At 58.4% G+C, this 25,049-nt stretch overlaps 3 protein-coding genes across 5 annotated transcripts in view; all 3 read left to right on the top strand.

The window, feature by feature from the left end:
- Nucleotides 1-1,970: 1,970 nt before the first annotated feature.
- Nucleotides 1,971-3,981, top strand: H3-4 (H3.4 histone, cluster member). The gene has a single exon (XM_076009581.1). The coding sequence runs from the start codon at nt 3,534-3,536 to the stop codon at nt 3,942-3,944; it is 411 nt and encodes a 136-aa protein (XP_075865696.1). The 5' UTR covers nt 1,971-3,533; the 3' UTR covers nt 3,945-3,981.
- A 6,827-nt stretch (nt 3,982-10,808) lies between these two features.
- Nucleotides 10,809-17,320, top strand: TRIM17 (tripartite motif containing 17). Of its 3 annotated transcripts, none has more exons than XM_076009580.1 (7): nt 10,809-10,930; nt 12,002-12,435; nt 13,404-13,499; nt 14,546-14,776; nt 15,995-16,017; nt 16,102-16,199; nt 16,623-17,320. In XM_076009580.1, exons 1-7 carry the CDS (start codon nt 10,921-10,923, stop codon nt 17,174-17,176), a joined length of 1,446 nt encoding a protein of 481 aa, XP_075865695.1. In that variant the 5' UTR covers nt 10,809-10,920; the 3' UTR covers nt 17,177-17,320. The 3 variants fall into 3 exon arrangements, with proteins under 3 accessions (XP_075865695.1, XP_075865694.1, XP_012634019.1); XM_076009579.1 differs by having other exon boundaries at nt 10,810-10,930; nt 16,140-16,199; XM_012778565.3 differs by having other exon boundaries at nt 10,812-10,930; nt 16,105-16,199.
- A 948-nt stretch (nt 17,321-18,268) lies between these two features.
- TRIM11 (tripartite motif containing 11) overlaps nt 18,269-25,049 on the top strand; it is a 9,200-nt gene continuing 2,419 nt past the window's right edge. The window contains exons 1-5 of the mRNA XM_012778570.3: nt 18,269-18,779; nt 22,282-22,377; nt 22,739-22,969; nt 24,146-24,168; nt 24,254-24,354. Coding sequence (XP_012634024.1) covers nt 18,372-18,779; nt 22,282-22,377; nt 22,739-22,969; nt 24,146-24,168; nt 24,254-24,354 — 859 coding nt within the window. The 5' untranslated portion in view covers nt 18,269-18,371. The remainder of the gene's footprint in view (nt 18,780-22,281; nt 22,378-22,738; nt 22,970-24,145; nt 24,169-24,253; nt 24,355-25,049) is intronic.

Below are 25,049 nucleotides of genomic sequence, written 5' to 3'. Positions count from 1 at the left end.
TGCTAGAGAGAGGAGGGTACACCTGCATAAATTTTTGTCCTGCTTTTAGACAAACAGAGGGAAGGCAGGGAGATTTTTTTGTATTTGCTTCTTCCCAATAGCCTTCAGCTCAAAATAATCCCTATGCTAACCTGGCATGCTTTAGGGTGGCATATCCCGATACTTTTTGAGAGTAATGTATGTTGCATGTGGAATTAAAGAATAGTGTATTTTTGTGACAAAGATCTGGACTCTCTTAGATTTGATGTCATTCAGCGAATAATCACTCTGCCTCACTCCTGTGTGATGAATACAATTGCCTAACTCCTACATTTGAGGTCCCCAAATGAGAGGGGCAATGAAGTACACCTGAGCCCTCCTCTCACTTGGGGACCCTGTAGCCACCCACAGACCCACTGGCAAAAAGGGCCTCTTTGTGGTAGTGGGATTGCCTGTTCTTGGGAGCATACCACCAAAAGCTGACTAACTCAGATACTAATTAGGTAAACTAGAAACATATATTTAGTTATCCATTTATTTTTTAGAGACAGAGTCTGGCTCTGTCACTCAGGCTGGAGTGCAGTGGCCTGATCACAGCTTGCTATAACTTCAAACTCCTGGCCTGAAGCACTCCTGCCTCAGCCTCCTGAGTAGCTAGGACTACAGGCATGCACCACCACACCCAGCTAATTCTCAATTTTTTTTGGTAGAGATGAAGTCTCACTATGTTGCCTGAGTGACAGAGTGAGACCTGGTCTCTAAACAAAAATGAAAGAAAGAAAGACAGAAAGAAAGGAAAGAAAGACAGACAGACAGACAGACAGACAGAAAGAAAGAAAGAAAGAAAGAAAGAAAGAAAGAAAGAAAGAAAGAAAGAAAGAAAGAAAAGAAAAGAGAAACCCCTCTGCCAGCTAGAATTCATTGAAACTAACCCTGGCTACTATCAAAAAATAACTTGGTTTGTTCACAAAGGAATAAAAAGAAGAAATAAAAAGAATAAAAAGCAGAAATAAAAAGAAAATTAAAGTAATGTGCTTGCTTCCATAGCACTTGTGAAACAAGGAACTCAAGTAAATACTTTCTATTGATGTAATTGGTTATTCCATCAAACTCTACAGGAATTCAATCTTCTTCCACCCAATTCCATCAAACTCAGCAGCTGGAATTGAGCTGAGTGTCTCACAAGCTTTAGTCCTGCAAAAAGAGCAGACTCAGCCAACCAGCTTTTACAGACATATAAGCTGCTCCCTTGCAGCTGGGGAACTTGGTGGAGAGCTGCACACTTTTCGACCGGAGATATGTGACCTCAGGGCCTGTCACCCGGCCCTGTTCATTCCGAACATAAACCACATCTGATGGTCAAGTCTTCCTAAGTTTAGAAACGGACCTCAACTGGAGAGAGCGCACTTCCCTGCAAAGGCCAGCCACGCAGCTGGCCTTTTATATGGCTTATATTCAAATGAGGGCTTAGCGAATCTAACATCTGATTGGATTAGAGTGCACATGTAAAGCAGCTGCTTCCAGTTCAGCTCTCCAATTGGTTAAAACAGTACAGGATGTCAGCCAATCGGAACCCAAATACCAATCTGCCCGGCAACTCCCCACTGCAGGACGAAGCTGGGTTTCTCTCAGGCACGCAGTGCTTTTCAACAGAGGGAAATGTACGACTATTCCTCATGGTGTTAATAAATTTAAAAAATAAAAAACCCTTTGGCAGTTTGATGAAGCCCATAGACTTTGTCTCAGAAAGTTTTTAAATACATTAACATTTTTTTAAAGAACCAATTACAAGGGAATCAGTTATACTGAAGTAAGTTATGAAAACATAAAATTAACTTGTCACACGGAAAGGGGAAAAAACAGCTGAGACACACCTGTGGAGGTCACAGCCCAGGGACTCAGGCCCAGTGAGAGGCTGAGATTCAATCACAGCATTGTCAAGTGATTCCTGTCGCCCACACCGGCTGTTAGGTTGTTGGTGTGGACCTGGTCCCTGGAGTGCTGGTACTCACTTAGCCCATGACGGAGTGATCACAGACACAGAGCAACTTCATACAAACAGTTTATCTCACAAAGGGATTAAAGTAAAGGAAGCTACACGGAGGGAAGACACATTCCAGAGAGAGTGGAACAGGTCACACCCCAGGAGTGGACGGAGAAAGGGGAAGGCTGAGCACGTGTTGCCTTTTGTGACCCCACGAGTCCGTCCCGCCTTCCCCCTGGCAGGATTGGTTGCTGTTTCCCGCCTTTGGGGGTGATTGACAGGTGAGTGTTACCAGACAGGTTGCAGCGACAGGGTAGTTTACATAACAGTTTCCCTTTCTGCGCACAGCACCTTTTCTAGAATTTTCCACAAAGCTCCACTCATAGTATACTAATTAGATGGTAATGAGCTCTAGGTTACTAGGAACTTTTTACCATGTATGTACCCACCAGGGAACAGTTCCTAGCCTCAATTTGGTTCCTAGCTACCATTCGGTGCCTGCTCTCCGCCCTTAGCCACGTCCTTGCCACCTGGCTCCCCGCCTCCAGACCTAACAGGGCCACCACGCCCGCCGGCCGCGCTCCGGCAGAGTAACAGTGGGTTCCCGACAAAGTGGAGGAGTTCTTAGGCAAGCCCGGAGTCAGGAGGGGAGCCAAAAACGGGACCCTAAGGGAATGCAAAGCATCTGGTGCCAGTGGCTACCTGAGCAACAGAAGCAGCCCGACTCCCGCGGGGCTGACACGGACGCCCACGCTGACAGCCTCCGCTCCAGCGGGGCTGGGGGCTGGGACGGTGAGGGCTGCCCCTCCAGGACCCCCACACCCCGCTAGGCCCCGCGTCCAGCGCTGGGGATGGAGTTCCAACGTCAGGTTTGGGGGGGCAGCTCCTGCTTCCCGTCCTGGAGGGCAAGAACGTTACTTTCCTTCCAGTATGAGGAGGACATCTTCCACGGGGGAATGTCATCCCCTACTTTTCAGAAACATCACAAGGTCAACGTGAGCTTCTTGCATTTGCCGGCTCATTTATTTTTTAATGCCTTTAATTGAAAATAGTTAATATGCCAGAAATGCATATTTTTTCCTCCTCCAGCATCCTAAGTCTCATCTGAGTCATATGGGGAAGGGGGTTCTTTGTGAGCCATTAAGCGTGAGGGAATCCCTTTAACCCCGGCTGTTTTCCTCATGAAAACTGAACATGGTCGTCGTGTAAAGGTGGAATGCGGAGTGCTGGCTTCTGGAAGGTTCTCCCCACCCCAGCCAGGGTCGGGAGGAAGGAAGGAGAAGTGTTGAGAGGACAGGAGGGCGCCTGTACCCTCCCGCCGCCGTGTCCTACCCTGACTGTCCGATGACGTTCACTTCCACAGGCGCTAGCTGTGGTGCCACAACCAACAGGAGAGAATATAAAGGGCAGGCGTCAGAGCGGGACCCAATCAGAGCGTATCTTGCCATCACGCCACCCTGCGGTGGGCCAATGGGAACGCGGTAGGCTCTATAAAAGTAGGCACCGCAGGAGGCTTGACTGCACTGAGGCAGAGGCAGAGCTAGCGATAGCAGCTGTAACACTCGACGGCATGGCTCGCACCAAGCAGACGGCGCGCAAGTCGACGGGCGGCAAGGCACCGCGCAAGCAGCTGGCCACCAAGGTGGCTCGCAAGAGTGCCCCGGCCACAGGCGGCGTGAAGAAGCCGCACCGCTACCGGCCCGGCACGGTGGCGCTGCGTGAGATCCGCCGCTACCAGAAGTCCACGGAGCTGCTGATCCGCAAGCTGCCGTTCCAGCGGCTGGTGCGAGAGATCGCGCAGGACTTCAAGACCGACCTTCGCTTCCAGAGCTCGGCTGTGATGGCACTGCAGGAGGCGTGCGAAGCCTACCTCGTGGGGCTCTTCGAGGACACCAACCTGTGCGCCATCCACGCGAAGCGCGTCACCATCATGCCGAAGGACATCCAGCTGGCACGCCGCATCCGCGGGGAGCGGGCTTAGGCCCCTTGTGCGCCCTCTGACACCAGTAGTCACCACCCCAAAGGCTCTTTTCAGAGCCACCACCTGGTCATAAAAGGGGCTGTAGCACGTGGGTTCCTGGGCTTCGTTGGGGGACTCCTGCTGCCCTCGCTTCCCTGACTCAGGGAGGTCAGGAGGTTGGCGGATCGAGTCTCGCCAGTCAGTCTAGCTCTAGTTACGTCAGGCTGGAGGTCTGGCTACACCCTCCTGGATACCAGCCCCTCCCCCCAGTCAGGTCGGGCCAGCCAGCGGTGCTGGGCCTCGCTCTAGGAGGAGGACCGCGAGTCTGCCTGTGTGTGTGTGAGAGAGAGAGAGAGCGCGCCTGTGAGCACATGCTAGAGCTCGGGCTGTTTATTGTTAGGTTACGAGGCCAGCAAGTGCTGTGTGTGTTACCACCTTGGCCTATTTTCAGCTAGAAGTACAGCTAGTTGTGTGTGTTAGCCCAGCCTGTCTCCGATTACCGTGGAAGTCCAGTGAGTCATGTGTTAACTTGGCCTATCACATTAAATTCACAGGAGGGCTAGGGGTGTGTGTGTGTCTGTCTGTGTCTGCAGCCTGGGGCTGGACACCTGCCCTGAGCTGGACCGTGAGCCCCTGGGCCTGATCACGTCAGAGTTCAGCTCAGGGGTTTGCCACAGGAAAGTCACAGTGATGAACACCCTTGCATGGCACATGGTGGGTGCTCCAGGTGTCCATCATCTGTTACAGGCTGCATTTTGTGCCTCCAAATTCATACGTTGAAGTCATAACCCCCAGGTTATGACTGGGGGTCACCGAGCATCTTATGCAAAGACCACGGGATGGCCCCGGGGAACAGGGCAGCTCATGCCTGCTGGGGAGCCTGCGACTGGGGGCTGGCCGCTCACCAAGGGCTATCCCTGAAGAAGGGTCAGACAGTCAGGCCAATAGAAGGGTCCTAAGATTCCTCCTGCCTCTCCAGTTGAGTTCTAGAAGCTTCCTGGTGTGCCCCAGTTGCTGGGCTGCTCAAGCTAGGAATGTCCCACAGCCTCCCTGGAGCACCCTCAGTCCCAACACAGCACAGGGCTCTCCAGGAACGCCTGCTGTGGCCTCCCCCTCAGGGATGGCCTGGCAGAGGGGTTCCCATACCATAGACCAATTTTTCAAAGACTTTATATTTTAAGATTAGAGTTAGGTGCACAGCTAAATTGAGTGGAAAGGAATAGACATTTCCCCTATAGCCCGACCCCTACACACACAGCTTCCCCATTATCAACACCCGCCCCCCGCCAGGGGAGCCCATTAGTTATAATCAAGGAACCTACAGTGACACGTCACTGTCACCCAGAGTCCACAGCTTACATTGGGGTTCACTCTTGGTGGTGTGCATTCTATGGGTTTGGACAAAGGTATAATGACCCATATCCACCATTATACTGTCCTGCAGAGGCGTCTCATTGCCCTAAAAATCCCCCGTGCTCTGCCTCTCTCCTCCTACCTCCTAACCCCTGGAAACCGCTGATATTCCCAACACTGTCTCCATAGTTTTGCCTTTTCCAGAATGTCCTGTAGTCGAATCACACAGTAGGTAGCCTTTTCAGATTGGCTTTTCTCAGTAGTAAGCATTTTATGTTCCTTTGTGTCTTTTCATGGCTTGATAGCTCATTTCTTTTTAGAACAGAATCACATTTCATTGTCTAGATGTATTGCAGTTTATCCATTCACTTACTGAACGAGCTCTGGGCTGCTTCCAAGTATTGGTGATTATTCAGAAATCTTTTCATTTCCTCACAAGATTCTCCATGTTTCAAGCACTGAGGATTCAAAAAGGAAAATAAAAATGCTACGGTTTGAATGTTTGTGTCCCCCCAAAATTCATATGTTGAAATCCTAACCCCTTAAAACGGGGGCCTTTGGGAGGTGATTAGGCCACAAGAGTGGAGCCCTCATGGATGGATCCGTGCCCTTCTAAGAAGAGACAGCTCGCAGAATTCAGGGAACACTTGACTTACGTTTGTGGGTGTATTACACAGGATATTACAAAGGAACAGCCAGTCCAGAAGGGTCCCCAGTGCAGGAGCTTCTGTGCCCATGGAGTTGGGGCACGTCAACCAGAAAATCGTTGCCAACCCAGAAAATCATCAAATCTTATTGTTCAAGATTTGATGAGTCTGAGGGCTTTGGGAGAGTGTAATCTCTGGCCCTCTCTCCCCTTCCTGGAGGTGGGGTAGGGTATGGAGTGAAAAGTTCCAACCCTCTTATTTCTTGGTCTTTCTATGACCAGCCCCTTCCTGAGACTATCTAGGGGTCCCCAACTGAGTCATCTCAGTAGCTTAGACTCAGGTGTGATGGGAAGAGATGCCTTGTGAATAACTAAAGCTATTCCTATCTCTTGGGAAATTCTGAGGGTTTTAGGAGCTCTGGGTTTGGGGACAAAAACCAAATGTCATTCTTATTAAACTATGTCATCTAAGAGACCACCACGATAGTTACATAGTAGAAAGGAGAGTTTTATTGGTGATAGAGATGGGTTCAAAGATTCTTTGATTTATAATTGGTTAAAGAAATAAATCTTTGTCTAAAGGTTTAGAACATTTTTAAGTTAAGATAGTCTGTTAATCACAGACAAGCTACAATATATGGAGTCAAGTGATCTGCGAAGTAGATTGATGGCCTGCAGGTGATCTAACCTTTGCCCTGCATGGCCTTAGGTCCTGTTAATAATTTAGCATTTTGTCACAAAGACTCTGTTTTGTCAGTCTTATGATCTGTTTTAACATTAATGCTGATCAATTGTTTTGTCTAAACTCTAAAAGGGAGGGGGTATAATGAGGCACGTCCGATATTCCCCCCTCTCTTCATGGCCGGGAACTCAGTTTTAAGGTTTCTCTGGTCAGGAGGGGGTGCATTCGGTTGATAAGGGAGCTTAGGATTGTAGCTTGGTTGACATTATCTTGCACCTAACTCAGACAAGATGGCACAAAAGACCCCAGTGTGGAATGTTAAATACACCTTTTCCAAAAAGAATACCACCTTGACTAACCAGACTGCATAACTATGTGCTAGCCTGGTGTGGAACATGCTGAAACCCCAGCAAACTTCCCAGACCTCATCTGCATAAATGAGCCCCAAACTCCCCACTTTGGAGCACTAACTCCCATCCTTTGGAGTCTGTGTTCCCAGGTGGCCTTCCTCAAATCTTATGCTGAAATAAACTCTACTTTTAACCATAGATCCTGAATCTGTTTATTTAAGGCTCTGAGAGTTGGTGACCCCTGTCCTGAGGACTGTACTAGGGGAGGAAAAATAATTTCCTCTCTGCCCTTTATAGTCCTTGGTTGGGCCTTCCTGTGGCAAAAGGCAAAGTTCATCTTCCTCTTATGAAAGAGGAAGATGAACAAAATGTCTAATAACCTGCACACCTGGGAGATAGGGAAATCCCAAAAAGGAAAGTCTCTAAGACTAAATCTCAACAAGTGTCTTCGACTTCAGGTATAAATACTGCAATTCCCTGAACCAAGAAGTGAGGGGTGGGGGCAGCCATGGGAGGTGGTGAGGAAAAGTTCCTGAAACAAGGGTAAGCCGCGTTATGCAGATTTGAGTCGAGGCCTTCTCCATTGTGAGAGTCTCCAGCAATTTAGAGACTCTCCCAAGTGCAGAGGGGAGCCAGCCTTACAGATGGAGATCTCTGCAGACGTAAGTTCCCCTGACAAAGGTATGACTCTGCCTTGTTTTCGGAGCATCTTCTGTGTCTGCTGTTTCCAACAGAAAAAAAGAATCAGCTCAAAAGAACCCTCGTGCCCAAGAGCCGTATTTCAGGAAGCATACTCTAGTCTCCTACAGTCACATTTTAGGGCGTGATGTTTTGAACCTCATTACCGGCAGTGTTCCAGATGATACAGGCCATGAACTGGCCTCCTCAGTGAGAGTATGTTGCATAAAAAGCCCCCCAAAGTCTGAAGGGATCAGGATGTCCCCACCCCCAAAATGTGCCACTCTGGCATATCGATTATTTTTCACTCAGGTCAACAGAGAAACAGCAAACACAAAAAGGAGTTCTCTGCCTTCCTTCTTGCTGCCTAAAATTAGGGCATACATTTCCCTTCTGCATTTATAAAGGTGCCTCCTGTCCCATGCCAGAAAGAAAACACTCATCACCAGAGATGCCACCAAGATGAGTCTGAACAAAAAACTCTTATTAGTTTCCCCCCTAAAATCCCAAGTCATCTCACAATTTACCACTAGAAGCTCAAACCTCCTCTTCCTCTGTCCAGTCACTTCTTTTACAATTCTTGTTGCCCTTTGTTAAAATAGTATGGAAGCTCCTGAGCGTAACCTCCTCTTTAGGTTTTCACTTATTTGCTGTAAAGACCCTGGGCATATAAAATTAAAAATGTAAGATGAGGATGTGTATGCCATTTTTTCCTCCATAATCTGTTTTTTTTTTGGGAGGGGGGCAGTTGGTTTAATTTGTAGGTCCCATTGAAAGAATATAAGACGGTAGATGAAAGTTGTTTTTTTTCCTCTCCCTCTCCCATGCAAATGGTTTTTCTCCCATTAATCTGCTTTCTGTCACTATAACTTGTCACCCAAAGAACCTAGAAGGGCTGAGGAAAGCCATTTTGCTCCCCCCTCCACCCCCGTCAGCATTACTAAGAAAGACAAAGATGAAGAAAAAAAATTAAGAAAAATAAAAGAGAAATTATACTAAGTGTTAAAAGACCTCATCACCTTGTTAGGATCCTGATTCAAACAAACCAACGTTATTTAATTTAATTTAATTTATTTATTTTGAGACAGGGTCTCACTCTATCACCCAGGCTGGAGTGCAGTGGTGCAGTAATAGCTCACTGCAGCCTTGAACTCCTGGGCTCAAGCCATCCTCCCGGCTCGGCCTCCTGAGTAGCTGGGACTACAGGTGTGTGCCACCACACCAGGCCAATTTTTCTATTTTTTGCAGAGACGCAGCTACGTTGCCCAGGCAGGTCTAGAACTCCTGGCCTCCAGAGATCCTCTTGCCTCTAGCCTCCCAAAGTGCTGGGTCTACAGGGGTGAGCCAAGAACCCACCAAAGCCAACTTCTTAAACGAATACTTTTGAGGTAATAGATGAAATCTGAATACCCACCAAAGGTCCGATAAAGTAGGATTCTCCTCAGTGCTGGTGGTCGGCAAAGCTGTGTCGCTTTGTAAGGTACACTTTTTTTTTTTTTTTTTTTTTTTTTTTGAGACAGAGTCTCGCTTTCTTGCCTAGGCTAGAGTGAGTGCCGTGGCGTCAGCCTAGCTCACAGCAACCTCAAACTCCTGGGCTCGAGTGATCCTTCTGCCTCAGCCTCCCGGGTAGCTGGGACTACAGGCATGCGCCACCATGCCCGGCTAATTTTTTATATATATATATCAGTTGGCCAATTAATTTCTTTCTATTTATAGTAGAGACGGGGTCTCGCTCTTGCTCAGGCTGGTTTTGAACTTCTGACCTTGAGCAATCCGCCCGCCTCGGCCTCCCAAGAGCTAGGATTACAGGCGTGAGCCACAGCACCCGGCCTGTAAGGTACACTTTTGAGACACTGTGATAAAGCTTGCAGGGTGAAACGGCTGCTGTCTGGGGCTTGCTTTAAAAAGAAAGGAAAGGGAAGGAAGAGAAGGAAGGGAAGGGAGGGAAGGGAGGGAAGGGAGGGAAGGGAGGAAAGGGAGGAAGGGAGGGAAGGGAGGAAGGGAGGAAGGGAGGGAGGAAGAAAGAAGGAAGGAAGGAAGGAAGGAAGGAAGGAAGGAAGGAAGGAAGGAAGGAAGGAAGGAAGGAAGGAAGAAAGAGAAAGAAAGAAAGAAAGAAAGAAAGAAAGAAAGAAAGAAAGAAAGAAAGAAAGAAAGAAAGAAAGAAAGAAAGAAAGAAAGAAAGAAAGAAAGAAAGAAAGAGAGAGAAAGAAAGAGAGAGAGAAAAAAGAAAGAACCTCAGCCAAGATAAAACAGTGCAGAGGAATCAAATACAGCAAAATGCTGATTTGGGCGGTTTGTAGATGGGGGTTCATCGTACTGTTGTGGTCTTGCGTGTGTTTGTTCTAAAAATTTTTTAAGTTCTTTTTTTGTTTGTTTTCCTAATCCTTGATTCTATTTTCTAAATCGAAGGAAACCCTCAGCCCAGAATTCGCTTTCAGACGTAAGCGACAGGGAGAGGCCTGGGGAGGTGGGGGACAAGCCGGAATTAGCAACAGGTGTCCACACTTCGGCGGGTGAGCCCCGACCCGGGTGCGCAGACCGTCCCGTGCGCGGAAGAAACACCACTCCGGCCGAGCGAGCCGTCTACACCCGCACGCTCTCGAAATGGCTAAACCGTGCTGCTTGGCCTTCCCCACCCGCTGCTCCCAGCTCCGCGCATGCCCCGAGCCTCAGTTTCCCCATCTGTCCTTTCCCCAGCCCCAGAGTCAGCGCACGCGCAGCGCCGGGTCAGGACTGGGGGGGACACCGGCCGAAACTACCTAGGGCGCGGGCAAGAACCCCCTCCTCCGCCCCCGGCACCGACCCGCCCCACGCCCCTCCGAACCAGTCTGCCCCAGGACGGGACGCCCCTCCCTGAGACCCCCGGCGCGACGAGGGGAGGGGCTCGCGGGGTCCGAGAGAGACCCTTGCATCGCCTCCCCCCGCGGGCGCCGCCCCCCTCCTACCCCTCGCCCCCTGGAAACCCCCCCCCACCCGCAGACTCCTCCCCATCCCCCAGCCGGGGCCAACCCGGCCCCGCCACCTCCAGACACACCCCCCCCCACCGCCCCCCTGCAAACTCCGCCCTGCACCCCCGCCTGCTGCCTCCCCAGCCCCACCAGTGCCGCTGCACCACTGAGGCACGGCCGCGGGCTGCACGCCTCCTGCCCCTACTCCCCCTGCCCCGGCTGACGCCACAAAGCCCGCAGCTGCTGTCCCCGCGGCCCGCGGGGCGGACCCAGCCCGAGCCAGCCTCCCCTGCAGACGCCCGGCCGCCCTGGACGGGGCGCCGTTGGAACCGCGGGCAGAATGACCACGGGTACCCGGGACGAGCCCCGCATCCACACGGGGACATTCGGGCGGCCCTGAGAGTAGCGCGGGGCAGAGCCGAGCGGCTAGGACACGCCGGCGCTTTAGGGGCTTGCAGAACCGGAGAGGGGGAGGGCTGGGCTCCGGGCTTAGACGCATTTTCAAGTCCCTCCTCTACCTCGGGGTCCTCGCAGCAGCCCTGGGAAGCAGGCCGGCGAAGGCGGTGCTCGCCCAGCGCGTGGAGTCACGAGTGTTCGTCTCCGAGGGCGTCCGTGAGCATGCGTGTGTGCGCCTGTGCGCGCGTGAGTGTGCCTCTGTGCACGTGCACGCGTGTGTGCATCCGTGCGTAGTGTGCGTGCATCGGTGTGCACGTGTGACTGCGCATGCGTGGGCACGTGATTGCCTACATGCGTGCATGGGTGTATCTGTGTGTGCCCAGGTGCATCTGTGCATGCACGCGGGCGTACTGTGCATGTGTGTGCTTGCGTGCACGGGCGTTTGTCTTTTGGGCACCGCACATCCCTCTTGACAATCCCTTTTTCCTTTGGTGTATGGAGATTTTGTTAAGTGATTATTCAGGCACTAGTTGGAAGGCTCTTCATTCAAGCTTCCTGCCCTGGGGGCGTTGCCCTAGGGGAGAATCTCTCATCGCAGTCCCAGGGCAGGGCAGGTGGAGAGGGTCGGGGTGGAGAGGGTCGGATACTCCAAGGGAAGGGGGCTTTGCCTAAACTGACCTAACAGGCTATTCCCGAAAGGTGGGCAAGGACTTAGAGCTCACCCGGGGCCTGCGGGTGAGGACCTGAGTGGACATGGGGGGGGGACTTGCAGGATGCTCTGCAAAGACGCAGCTGGGAGGCCAGAGACGGGACAGGGCGGGCCCCAGACTGGCCAGAGAGCAGTGGCCAGGGAGGGGCTTGGCAGTTTCCAGCGAGACCTTTGTGTCTCCTCAATGCCAGCTAGGGCCCCTCCCCGGACCCGCCCCCATCAGGAAAGGGAGGCCTAAGAGGAGCCGTGCACTCCACGGGGTCACGGCTCACGGGGAGTCCCTGGCCGCGGACAACCCGGCCTGGTGTCCCCCCAGGAGCCATGGACGCCGTGGAACTTGCCAGGAAGTTGAAGGAGGAGGCCACGTGCTCCATCTGCCTGGACTACTTCACCGACCCAGTGATGACCTCCTGCGGACACAACTTCTGCCGCGAGTGCATCCAGACCAGCTGGGAGAAGGCCAAGGGCAAGAAGGGGCGACGGAAGAGGAAGGACAGCTTCCCCTGCCCCGAGTGCAGGGAGACGTCCCCCCACCGGAACCTGCGGCCCAACCGGATGCTGACCAAGGTGGCGGAGATGGCGCGGCAGCACCCGGGCCTGCAGCGGCGGGACCTGTGCCCGCTGCACCAGGAGGCCCTCAAGCTCTTCTGCGAGGAGGACCGGAGCCCCATCTGCGTGGTCTGCAGGGAGGCCAAGGAGCACCGCCTGCACCGGGCGCTGCCCGTGGACGAGGCCGCGCAGGAGTACAAGGTGGGCCGCGCGGGCCGGGCAGGTGCCCGGGAGGACAGGGTGAGCCTAGACTGTGGCTCAGGGTAGGCCAGTGTTGCCTCTCCTTTCTTGGGGGTTTTTGGCTGGCCTTGAGAATTAAACTGATTGAAGACAAATGAACAGGAAAAGGACACCTGACCTTAATATAAGTTTTAAGTGAACAGGGAACCCTTTCAAGGAGCTCAAGACCCAAAGAAGCACGTTAGAGTCGCACACCCATGTACACCGAGTCACTAAGTGCGTGGGGGGTGAGGAGATGCACAGATTTCTCTAGCTTTGACCCTCTGCTTTTGGTGATAAAAACATCACTTTTCTCATGGCGTTAGGAGGGAATCCGTCTTCCACATGTTGGGGTTTTTTTCTCCCCCTCCTGCTTTTAGGCAGAAAAAGGCGAAGGTTAGAGCAATTCTTTTTTTTTTTTTTGAGACAGAGTCTCGCTTTGTTGCCCAGGCTAGAGTGAGTGCCGTGGCGCCAGCCTAGCTCACAGCAACCTCACTCCTGGGCTTGAGTGATCCTTCTGCCTCAGCCTCCTGGGTAGCTGGGACTACAGGCATGCGCCACCATGCCCGGCTAATTTTTTATATATATATATCAGTTGGCCAATTAATTTCTTTCTATTTATAGTAGAGACGGGGGTCTCGCTCTTGCTCAGGCTGGTTTTGAACTCCTGACCTTGAGCAATCCGCCCGCCTCGGCCTCCCAGAGAGCTAGGATTACAGGCGTGAGCCACAGCGCCCGGCCGAGAGCAATTCTTGCACCTGCTCTTTTCTTTACTTGCTTTTAGCTCAAACTGATCTGGACTGGCGTGTTCTGGGGCGGTGTGCTTTGGTCCCTGCCCCTCCCTAGGCAGACGTGTGGGGCGGGTGCAGCTCCAGCGAGCACAGTCCGGACGCTGGGTGGGGGCTGGGGCGCTGCTGGCCCCACAGCCGGAGGTGTTTTGCATCCCACAGTTGAAGCTGGAGAAGGACATGGAATACCTTCGGCAGGAGATGTGCAAGACGGGGGAGCTGCAGGCCAAGGAGGAGCAGGCCTTAGACGAGTGGCAGGTGGGTGCCGGGGGCTGTCAGGGTCCAGGAGTTTAAGACCAGCCTGGGCAACATAGCAAGACCCCGTTTCCACAGAAAATAGAAAAATCATGGGAGGCTGAGGTGGGCGGATTGCTCGAGGTCAGGAGTTCGAAACCAGCCTGAGCAAGAGCGAGACCCTGTCTCTACTATAAAATTAGAAAGAAATTAATTGGCTAACTAATATATAGAGAGACAAAATTAGCCGGGCATGGTGGCGCATGCCTATAGTCCCAGCTACTCGGGAGGCTGAGGCAGGAGGATTGCTTGAGCCCAGGAGTTTAAGGTTGCTGTGAGCTAGGCTGACGCCACGGCACTCACTCTAGCCTGGGCAACAAAGCAAGACTCTGTCTCCAAAAAAAAAAAAAAGAAAGAAAAAAAAAGAAAATAGAAAAATCAGCCAGGTGTGGTGGCTGCACCTGTAGTCCCAGCTAGTCCCGAAGCTGAGGCGGGAGGATCAGTTGAGCCCAGGAGTTGGAGGCTGCAGTGGGCTGTGATGACGCCACCGCACTCCAGTCTGGGAGACAGAGCGAGAGCCTGTCTCAAGAAAGGAGAGAGAGAGAGAGAAGGAGAGGAGAGAAAGAGAGGGAAAGAAAAGGGAAGGAAGGAATGAAAGAGACAGAAAGAAAGAGAAGGCCGAGCTGAGCAGAGGACAAGGGCTTTATAGGCACGACAGGGCTGAAGAAGGCGGAGACAGGCCCAAAAGAGGACTGTGTTTCAGAGGGACTTTCCTTGCAGGGTTGAAACGGAGGGGATTTTCTCACGGTACCTGCCCAGGCAAACCGGAGCCCTCTGACTGGGTGCCGGGACCCTCCTGGTGTTTGTGGGTCTGTTTGCAAAGGGTGTTGAGACGCACGTGCAGAAGTCTGTGGCTGAGCCGGCTGTCAGGGCCCGGCGGCGGGGGCTGCGGGCCCGGCCCTCCGCTAAAGCTCCCAGCTCTGCACGGAGCTGCTGCTTTGCTCCGGGTCACGCCGGAGTCCCTGGCGCTGAGCCACCCACCCGCTCACGACATGGGGCGCCCCCCCCAGAACAAGGTGAGGAGCCGGAGAGAGCGCATCGTGCGGGAGTTCGAGAAGGTGGGGCTCTGCCTGCTGGAGGAGGAGCGGCGGCTGCTGCAGGCGCTGAAGAAGGAGGAGGAGGAGACTGCGGGCAGGCTCCAGGAGAGCAAGGCCCTGCTGGCGCGGCAGAGCCACGCGCTGGAGCGGCTGCTGCTGCAGCTGGAGGACCTGAGCCAGCGCGAGCCGCTGCACATGCTGCAGGTGCGGGCGCGGCCCGGGCAGTGCGGGGGGGCCTTGGGGCTGGGCCGCGGCCGCGCACCTGTTTAAGCTGCCTGTGCGCCCAGGAGGACAGGAGCTCGGGGACCGAAGGCAGCCCCACGGGGAAGGGCCACCGAAACAAAGCCCCACAGACGCGGGCAACCACGCTGTGGGGTGCCCGACGTCCCGCCTGAGCCCCGTGGGTTGTCCTGGATAGATTCGCCAGGTGCCCTGCCTTTGCGTGACTGTTAGTCTTCCGTCGTAAAGCAGCCTGGGCCAGACACGGTGGCTCCCACCTGGAATCCCGGCACTTTGGGAGGCCGAGGTGGGAATAGTGCTTGAGGCCAAGGCTTTGGGACCAGCCTGGGCATCACGGCAAGACCCCATCTCTACAAAAATGTTTTTAAAAGTATCCAGGTGTGGTGGCATCCAGGTGTGGTGGCATCCAGTGACCCTCCCACCTCAGCCTCCCAAGTAGGAGGCTGAGGTGGGAGGGTCACTGGACCCCAGGAGTTCGGGGCTGCGGTGAGCTATGGTGACACCACTGCACTCTTAGCTGGGTGACACAGTGAGACCCTGTCTCTTAAAACAAACAAACAAAAAACACCTTGTTCACAACCCGCTGAGTTGGCTTAAGCCCCATGGCGCTGGTGGGTGGCTACTCTCACGAGCAGGCCCTAAGCGTGTCACCGCGTGAGGTTCCTGTGCCAAGACGAAGGGTCGTGCTGCAGAAATCCCTGGCAACTTCCCGGGCCAGAGCTGCTAACGTGCACCTGGGAAGGCCGCAGGCTCCCAAGGAGGCTGCAGAAAATGCCCTGGCGGCTTGGCCTGTTACCCGGCCCCTCTCCATCCCCACGCCGCACCCAAGAGCCACGGCAGCCCCGCCCCTTCTCCGCATCCTGGGTGGGCCGCCCCGCTGAGCTGGGAGGCGAAGGCTGGCGTCACTGCTCGCTCGCCTTGAAGGGCAGAGGTGCCCTCGGCCTGGTCCGCACTGACCGGCTGGACATCGGGCGTCTGCGGTGGGCTGACAGGAGGGTCGAGGTGGGCGTGGGAGCCCTGCGTGGCAGGGGTCAGGAGTGCCCGGGCGAGGACGGTGCCCGATTCCGGGGAAGGGAGTGCCCGGGAAGGGGACAAGAAAGCAGCACGACAACCTGGAGGGGTGGGCCGGGGTGGCCCATTCCCCACCCACCGGCCGTCCCTCCCTCTCTCTGTCTTTTGCAGGATATCAAGGACCCGCTGGGCAGGTATGTGGTCACCCGGGGTGGGGGCGGCGGGGGGGTCGTGTGGGCCCAGAGGGGACAGTGAGCTTGTGTCCGCTGGATGAAGAGCAGCTTCAGCATGCAGTACCCAGAGGTGGTCCCCCCAGCCGTGCTCAGGACTGTGTGCAGGGTGCCCGGACAGATAGGGGTGCTCAAAAGTTTCCAAGGTAAGTGGGGGCCCCGGGCCGGGAACCCTGTCCCTGGATTCTCTGGGCAAAGCCCCCCGCGCCCCCACACACATAGGGCTGGGGGAAGAGCCACCAGCGTGCGGCCTCAGACTGCACCGCCTGATCCGGCCATGGGCTGGGCGGCTCCCTGCACTGGGTGGGCTAGCAGGGGTCTCCAAGGCCCCGCCTCCCGGCCACTCCCTTATCAACGCCAGTGTCCACAGTTGGGGTGCAGGGCCGTAAGGGAACCCCAGAGACACGGCTGCACTCAGTGCAGGGGTCCTCTGGGGAGTTTGGGGACCATTTGGCCACGAGCCACCCTCTGCCCCGCCCTGCCCCGCCCCACCGCTAGGGCTCTGGCCCTCTCAGCCCTGGCCCTGAGTGGCACCCTGTCTCCCCGCCGCCGGGCCCCACCTGCTGCAGAGGACGTGGTGCCCGACCCCGCCTCGGCCTACCCCTACCTCCTCCTGTACGAGAGCCGCCAGAGGCGCTACCTCAGCTCCCCGCCCGAAAGCACCGAGTTCTGCAACAAGGACAGATTCCTGGCCTACCCCTGCGTCGTGGGCCAGAACACCTTCTCCTCGGGGAGACACTACTGGGAGGTGGGCATGAACCTCACCGGGGACGCGCTGTGGGCCCTGGGCGTGTGCAGAGACAACGTGAGCCGCAAGGACAGGGTCCCCAAGTGCCCCGAGAACGGGTTCTGGGTGGTGCAGCTGTCCAAGGGCACGAAGTACCTGTGCACGACGATGGCCGCCCCCACGCCTGTGACGCTGACGGAGCCACCCAGCCACATGGGCGTCTTCCTGGACTTCGAGGCCGGGGAGGTCTCCTTCTACAGCGTGAACGACGGGTCCCACCTGCACACCTACTCCCAGGCCGCCTTCCCCGGCCCGCTGCAGCCCTTCTTCTGCCTGGGGGCTCCCAAATCTGGCCAGATGGTCATCTCCACGGTGACCGTGTGGGTGAAGGGGTAGACACGGGGGCGGAGACGCTGGCACTGCGGAAGGCGAGGTCCTTCTGCTCACTGCTGGCCCCCTGCTGGGCTTGAGAGCGTGGACTGTATGGGGCTGGTTTCTCAAGGTCCAAATATAGTCCTGATTAAAGCCCTCGAACATTAAGAGGCTGTACTCACAGAAACCGTCCAGCGCCCCTGTTTCCCAGCGCACCAACTTCTAAATGCAGACCTGCACACCACCAGTGTGGGCCCATCTCCTTCAGCTGTGCCTGTCCCCTCCCCGCACTTTGGAATGTCACTAACTCTGTGGCTCCCAGTTCCCAAGAGGTTGGTTTATTTATTTATTTTTGTACATCTAAAAAATTTTTTGTAGAGACAAGGTCTCGCTTTGTTGCTCAGGCTGGTCCCAAACTCCTGGCCTCAAGCCATCCTCCGGCCTCAAGCCATCCTCCGGCCTCGGCCTCCCAAAGTGCTGGTGCGAGGCCCCGCACTGGCCTCGGGGAAGTTCAGGTTACTGTGGAGAAGTTGGTCCCAGGTGTCCTACAGAAATGCGAGCATCCTCCCCGCTGGCTATCGGTTCCTTCGCCGGGGAAACCGGGAAGGGCTGAGCCCCAGGGCTGCCCATCCCGCCCCCTTCGACCCCTACACTTGCACACGCCGCGGCCAAACCCAACGAGGTGAGGATCTTTGGGGGCCTCCGTTCCCTTCCCACCGCTGCAGGGTCGGGCGCACTGACGGCCCGAGCGTGGTCCCCGGCGCGCCAGAATTCGTGCCCCGAGAAGACCAGGGTCTCCGGAGCAGCGCGCGCCGCAGGGCGAGGGTCTGGGCCCACGGGGAGCGGGTCCCGCGGGGCGCCCCGGCCCGGTCCCGGGTCCCCGCACTCCCACCGCGGCGACGCCGGCCCGCCGGAGGGCGCGCGGGCCACGCGAGGACCCCGCCCCGGGCGCGCGCCCGCCCACCCGGCCCCGAGAGGCCGCCCGCGCCACCCGGGCCACCGGCGCGCGGGCCACGGCGGGACGCCGGGTCGCCTTCTGTCGCGTCCTCGGGTCGCGTGACGCGTCGTGGCCAATCGGAGGCAAAAGCGGGTTGTTCCAAAAAAAAAGTCACTTCCTGCTTCCGCCTAGGCTCCGCTTCCTGCCGGCGCCCGGCAGCCCCGCGCCCCGGAGCCCGGTGCGGCCGTCGGCCCCGCAGCGCGCCCGCCGCCCGCCCGCGCCATGGCCGCGCCCGACCTGTCCACCAACCTCCAGGAGGAGGCCACCTGCGCCATCTGCCTCGACTACTTCACCGACCCGGTGATGACCGACTGCGGCCACAACTTCTGCCGCGAGTGCATCCGGCGCTGCTGGGGCCAGCCCGAGGGCCCGTACGCCTGCCCCGAGTGCCGCGAGCTGTCCCCGCAGAGGAACCTGCGGCCCAACCGGCCGCTCGCCAAGATGGCCGAGATGGCGCGGCGCCTGCACCCGCCGTCGCCCGTCCCGCAGGGCGTGTGCGCCGCGCACCGCGAGCCGCTGGCCGCCTTCTGCGGCGACGAGCTGCGCCTGCTGTGCGCCGCCTGCGAGCGCTCGGGCGAGCACTGGGCGCACCGCGTGCGCCCGCTGCAGGACGCGGCCGCCGACCTCAAGGTGCGCGCCGCAGGGGGCCCGGGCAGGCCGCGGAGGGGAGCCGGGCGCAGCCTGGCCCTGCTGCGGGCTGGGGCTAGGGGCGCGGGGGGTGAGCGGGCTGCCTGGCACGGGCGAAGGCAGAGAGGTGAGGGGCGGAAGGCCGTCTGGGGTGGGCACCGGGCAGGTGTGGCCTTCCAGTGGCCGGGAAGGAGCCAGGATCCCAGGACCGCGCGTGGGACAGGGTCTCAGAGGTGACTGGTCTGAGCCAGGGAGGGATGTGGGCAGGACCAGACCTGCAGGGGAGCCAGTACTTAGTCCTGGGCTACTCCCAGGCTGGGAGGGACCCATCCACCGCCTCCCTGGTCCACCTCCAGGCTGCAAGGATTTCTGGATGGGGCATTGGGGGCTGCTTCTTTGGACTGGGACAGCGAGGTTTAACCCATCTTCGCTCCCCATGTCTTCAGCCTGAAAGTCCCGGAAAACCCCGTGCTGAGGGTGCACGGCACCTTCCTGCCCTTGCCTTTCCTCACCGACCTGCGGCCTGTTTGCCCTTGAGGAGACAGACCGGCAGCATCTTCCGAGCTATTCCCACGGCTGCATGCGTTCTGCGGCGTGGCCAGTTGTGTGTGTCAGCGAAGAAGTGCAGCAGATCGCAGTTAAGGGGGTGGTAGAGTCAGTGCGCAGTCCGCCCCTGCCGCACAGCAAACTTCTGGGACGCCAGGGTACATTGGAACACGCCCGCACTTTTGGATTTTAGTGGGAAGGAGGTTTAGAGCCACATCAGTGGGCTAGTGCAGACACAGGTTCTTGCGGTTTTTCTTCTCACTTCGTCCATGCAGGGACATCCACACCTCAGACACGTCGGCCCGGCAGGTTTATACGCCCGGCACCACTCACCCCTGTTGGTGCAGAAAGTGCCAGTAGCTCTCCAGAGCCAACCTGGTAAAAGTCTCACGGGCTAGCACTTAATCCTTTCTATTAGGCCGGGCGTGGTGGCTCACGCCTGTAATCCTAGCACTCTGGGAGGCCGAGGCGGGAGGATCGCTCAAGGTCAGGAGTTCCAGACCAGCCTGAGCAAGAGCAAGACCCCATTTCTACTAAAAATAGAAAGAAATTAATTGGCCAACTAATAATATATGTAGAAAAAATGAGCCGGGCATGGTGGCGCATGCCTGTAGTCCCAGCTACTAGGGAGGCTGAGGCAGGAGGATTGCTTGAGCCCAGGAGTTTGAGGTTGCTGTGAGCTAGGCTGATGCCACGGCAACAGAGTGAGACTCTGTCTCAAAAATATATATATATATATCATTTCTATTGCAAAGGAAGGAAAAAGACTTTCTCTACCCTGTTCAGCGGCTGGGGGCTGCAAATTAAACTGGCAAAGGACAAAGTAACGGGGAAGAAAGCATAGTTTTATTAGTATTTTTAATTTAACATGAACCAGAATTTCACAGGAAGGAAGAGAAAAAAAATCCAAACAAAGCCTCAGACTTTGCAGTCTGCAGCTCATATATGGACCTTTAACAAAGCATGTAAACAAAACATATATGGACCTTTAACAAAGGCCCATAAATTGCGGAGAAGCGACTATTCGTAGGAGAGGGAGTCTGAGCTACTAAGGACAGTAAACTCTGGGAACGTAACTAGAAATGTCCGAGGGGAACTGAGAGGAGCTAAGGATTATTTTCGTAAGGTCCGTTTAGGCAGATTCGTCTCTGGGCCGCACCTTTTCAGTGGGCATTAGTGCCCTGCTTCTAGGCCGACAGCAGCAGGACAAAACTCTTCTATCTTGCTCAAAATGCCCCCTATGCTAAAGTGGCGTGTGCTGGGGTGGCGTGTCTTGTCCACCTTCACTGTGTCGGGGCCTGTTTAAGGTTAGTTTAGTGTTGGGGATGCCCCTGAAAAATGCTGTGCCCGCCCCCAGTGAGTCTAGAAAACTGAGTTCTGACCAGTCAGGGCTGAACCAGACCCAGGCCGAGTTACCCCGGCGGCGAACAGGGAAGTCCCAGTGCGGCCCGGTGAAAGGAAAAGAGGAGACAGCCCTCAGTTCTGTCTGGCGTGTGTCGGGTGGCACCAGGGACAGGGCGCGGCCGTGGGGGGCAGGGAAGGACCCGGGCCTGCTCGGGGCCCGCCTAGGGCAGGAAGATTTCCACTCTGCCCGCAGATACGGCGCGTGGAACCGGAAGTCAGGCCGTGCTCGGTGCTTGTGGCCTGCAGGACGCCGTGTGTTGGCTTCAGCGCCGAAAATGGGAAACGCAGCAGGGAGAACAAGGCACTGGGGGAAAAGTTGAGAGGTCCGGTCTGGGCCGAGGGAGTTTCGCGTGGGGCAACAAGGGGCCGGGCTTGGGTCTCCCAGAGGAGGCCTGGGGGCGGGGACCCCGGTCTGGGGGTCCCGCTGTAGCCCCCAGGAGAGCTGAGCCCGGGCGGGGACACTGAGGGAGCTAGACACAGCCTCAGCGCCGGCGTGTGCCGGCCAGTCTGCCTCCATCTCGGGGCCAGGTGCTGAGCCACGGGGACACCCTGGCGCCGACGGCCGGGTTGGCACCCTGGCCCTGCCACCGGGCAGACTGTGGGACTCCAGCGCCTCGGTTCATCTGGAACACGGGTGGCCGGGGGAACCGAGGTGTGGCCAGCAGGGCGCGGGGCTGGTGGGCGGGGCGGCCCGGTCAGGCCTCGCAGGAGAGCAGCCCAGGCACGCGCCGTGGCGTCCGCCCGTCCGCAGGGCTCCCGCCGTGTCCCTGGTCCCCGAGACGTGAGAAGCCATCGGTGCGAGTTCAGGGCTGAGAAGGCGGAGTGGGACGGTGCCCACCTGAGGCTCGGCCCCGTGGAGTTGAAACTGGGGTCACGCCAGGCTCTGCGGGCTGGGAGGAGACACGGGTGACGCCGGGTGACGTCTTTGCCATGACAGAGTACTGTGGTCTGGGCTTCTCAGAAGCCGCAGAGGTTTCCTGCCCGCGGCCTGTCCCGGGGGGGCGTCATGCCGGGTTCGTGGGCGGCGCCTTCTTGCCGTGTCCCCACATGGCGGGAGGGGCGAGGGTCTCCGGGTCCCTTTCATAAGGCTAGTTATCCTGTGTGTGGTGGCTCCACCCTCACGGCCTGGTCACCTCCCAAAGGGCCCTCCCTCCGTCACCTTGGGGGGCAGGATTTCAACCTGTGGGGTTGGGGACACAGACATTCAGGTCATGGCACTGGCTCGGCCCGGGAGACAGAGCTCCTGCGGCTTGGGGGGTGGTCACCACGTCCCACTGCCTCCTCTGGCGGGAGCCTGGCTGGCAGGTGGCGGCCGGAAGCCCCCGTGGTGGCCTTGCACGGGCGGGCGGGCGGGGTCGGCGTGGCCGTGAGAGCGGGTGCGGGCCGCGGCCAGGGCGCCGCGTCCCCTTGTTCCCCAGACAGCCATCTCCGTGGGGGACTTGGGGCAGGAGGCCAAGCGCACAGGACGGGCTTCTGTGCCGGGCGCAGTGTCCGCCCGAGTCCCGGCGCCGGGCAGGGCTCACGCACGGCTGTCTGGTCTCTGCCCGGCCCCCAGGCCAAGCTGGAGAAGTCGCTGGAGCACCTTCGGAAGCAGATGGAAGACGCGCTGCTGTTCCAAGCCCAGGCCGACGAGACCTGCGCCTTGTGGCAGGCAGGTGCCGGGAGGGCGGGCGGGCGGGACGCCGCGGTCCACACTCGCGCCGGCTCCCTGGGAACCAGGCTGGCGGTCCGGCCGCGTGCAGGCGCGGGCGGATGCCAGAGGGGCAGGTCCTCCCCGCGGGAGGCCTGGCAGCGGCATCCAGGACACGGGGCGGGGGGGTGTGGGGGGTCCTGGCATGCCCGGGTGGCGGCCCCAGGTGGTCTGGGCCTGGGTGTCCGGGCGGGTCTGGGCCGGGCCGGCCTCAGCTGTCCCCGCGGCCCCAGGGTCCCGGCATGCCCGGGTGGCGGCCCCGGGTGGTCTGGGCCTGGGTGTCCGGGCCGGGCCGGCCTCAGCTGTCCCCGCGGCCCCGCAGAAGATGGTGGAGAGCCAGCGGCAGAACGTGCTGGGCGAGTTCGAGCGGCTGCGGCGGCTGCTGGGTGAGGAGGAGCGGCGGCTGCTGGGCCTGCTGGAGGCGGAGGAGCTGGGGGTGCTGCCCCGGCTGCGCGAGGGCGCCGCGCGGCTGGGCCAGCAGAGCGCGCGCCTGGCCGAGCTCATCGCCGAGCTGGAGGGCCGCTGCCAGCTGCCGGCGCTGGGGCTGCTGCAGGTGAGCGGCGCGGGGCGCAGAGGCGGCGGGGTCGCCGGGGCCGAGGGCCGCTCTGGCCTGCGAGGTGCCGAGTTGGCGGCCGTCCCTCCGTGGCCCGGGCGGGCGGCTCTCCGGCGCTGGCCGGTGTGGCTGCGGGTCTGGAGCCGGCAGCCCTGGGGGCGCCTGTCACCCTTCCGTGGGGTCCGCGGTGTCTTCGGCCCGCCCACGCTGAGGACCGGTCCTCTCCCGCGCGGCACAGACACGGACTGGGGTGTGCGGGCAGGGGTCCCCTGGCGGCTCCGGCTCCCGTGCGGGGGAGGCCACACGTGACCGAATACGGCCCCTGGTGGGGGGTGGAGGGCCGGAGGGCTTCCCGCAGGAGGTGACGCGCCCACCGGCTCCAGCGCCCAGCAGACACGGCGGGGACGGGGACAGGCTCCTGGCCGCTGCTTTACCCTTGGGGTTCGGCCGAGCCCCAACCGGTTCCGAGCCCGGGAAACGGGAAGGAACCTGGTGGAGGGAGGAGGGTGGAGAGGGAGTGATGTCGGAAAAGCCGGGAAGGGTTTAGAAGGAGGGACCGTTGACGCAGAAATGGGGGCCCCCCTGCAGGGTCTGCATGAAGACGCGATTTGGGGTCTCCGCTGAGACGTCGCAGGGGGTGGGTGGTGACCTCAGGCTCCCGCCTGCGCCTCTGTCGAGCTGGCAGCTCCACCTGCCCTGCTCGCGCTGGGCCCCACGCGCCCCAGCCCCTTTGCACGTCTCCCCGCCTGCCAGTGAATTCTCCCGGGCTTCACAGCCCTGCCGAGAGCCCCCGTGTTGGGTGGGGATTTTTGAGGCCTTGAGTGCCCCGTTGCCCCCCCCACGTGCCACCTTCCTTGCTGTGTCTGCCTGCGGGCCCAGTCCAGGCGTGCCCGGCGTCCCGCAGCTGGTGCGGAGCGGTCAGAACAGGCGGGCGTGGGGCCGTTGGGTGGCCGGCGCAGGTCGCTGGGTCCCTGCTGCGCGGAAGAGTGTCCTAAGGGACGAGGAAGATCAAAGGGGGAGAACGAAGTTAGCGGGTCTGTACAGAGGGCCCCCACCAGGTGGCCTGAACCCCAGATGCTGCCGTCCGCCACCTGGGGCTCAGTGCGCGGGGGAGGGGCGGGTGTGTCCCCAGGCCTGGGTGAGACTGAGGCTGGTGTTTCCCTCTCCTCCCCCCAGGACATCAAGGACGCCCTGTGCAGGTAACGCCCCGGGGCAGGTGGGCGGGGCGGGGGTGGGGGCCCCCAGCGGGCTGCAGGGCCGACACCCCGGTGCCGTCCCCTCCAGGATCCAGGACGTGAAGCTGCAGCCGCCGGAGGTGGTGCCCATGGAGCTGCGGACCGTGTGCAGAGTCCCGGGGCTGGTGGAGACGCTGCGGAGGTTTCGAGGTGGGTGCAGACGCCGACGCAGGAGGGGACCCGCCCAGGCAGCCAGCGGCCTGAGCCCCGCGTCCCCTGGCTCCAGACTCCGAGTGCCGGGCACCGGGTCTGTGGGGAAACATCCTCTGCTCGTACTTCCGACACCAGTTGGGGGTCCAGTGATTCGGTTCGGTTCTTTCTTGCGGGGGGCCAGCTTCGCTCTGTCGCCCAGGGTGGGGTGCAGGGCATAGTCACAGCCCAGGGCAGCCTCGAGCTTCTGGGCTCGGGCCGTCCTCCCACCTCAGCCCCGCGAAGTACCGGGGTCACGGGTGCGCCTCGCCCAGCCTCAGCCCAGCCGCGACACCTGCTGCCCATTGTCGGCGCGGACCCCACGGTTGAGGGTCAGGCCTGCGAGGCTGACCCTGCTTCAGATGCCATTCGCAACCTCCAGGGCCGCTGTGCTCCTGCCCAGCCGGCTACGAACCGAACCGGGAGTCCCCGAGGGCCCCTCCTCAGGCCGGTCATTGCCGGGACGGCACCCCGAGCCCAGGAAGCCACTCAGCTCAGCGTGACCGGTTTGTCGCGAAGGACGCACGTCAGGGCTGGGCATGGCGACGGCACCGTGGTCCTGGCACTCGGGGAGGCTGAGGCGGGGCGATGGGTAGACCCAGGAGTTCGAGGCTGCACGGCGGCTTAGGTGACAGTGAGATCCTGTCTCCAAAAAA

Source organism: Microcebus murinus, chromosome 13, assembly GCF_040939455.1.
Source record: "Microcebus murinus isolate Inina chromosome 13, M.murinus_Inina_mat1.0, whole genome shotgun sequence".
Lineage (NCBI taxonomy): Eukaryota > Metazoa > Chordata > Mammalia > Primates > Cheirogaleidae > Microcebus > Microcebus murinus.
This window is presented reverse-complemented; position numbering and strand designations above follow the sequence as displayed.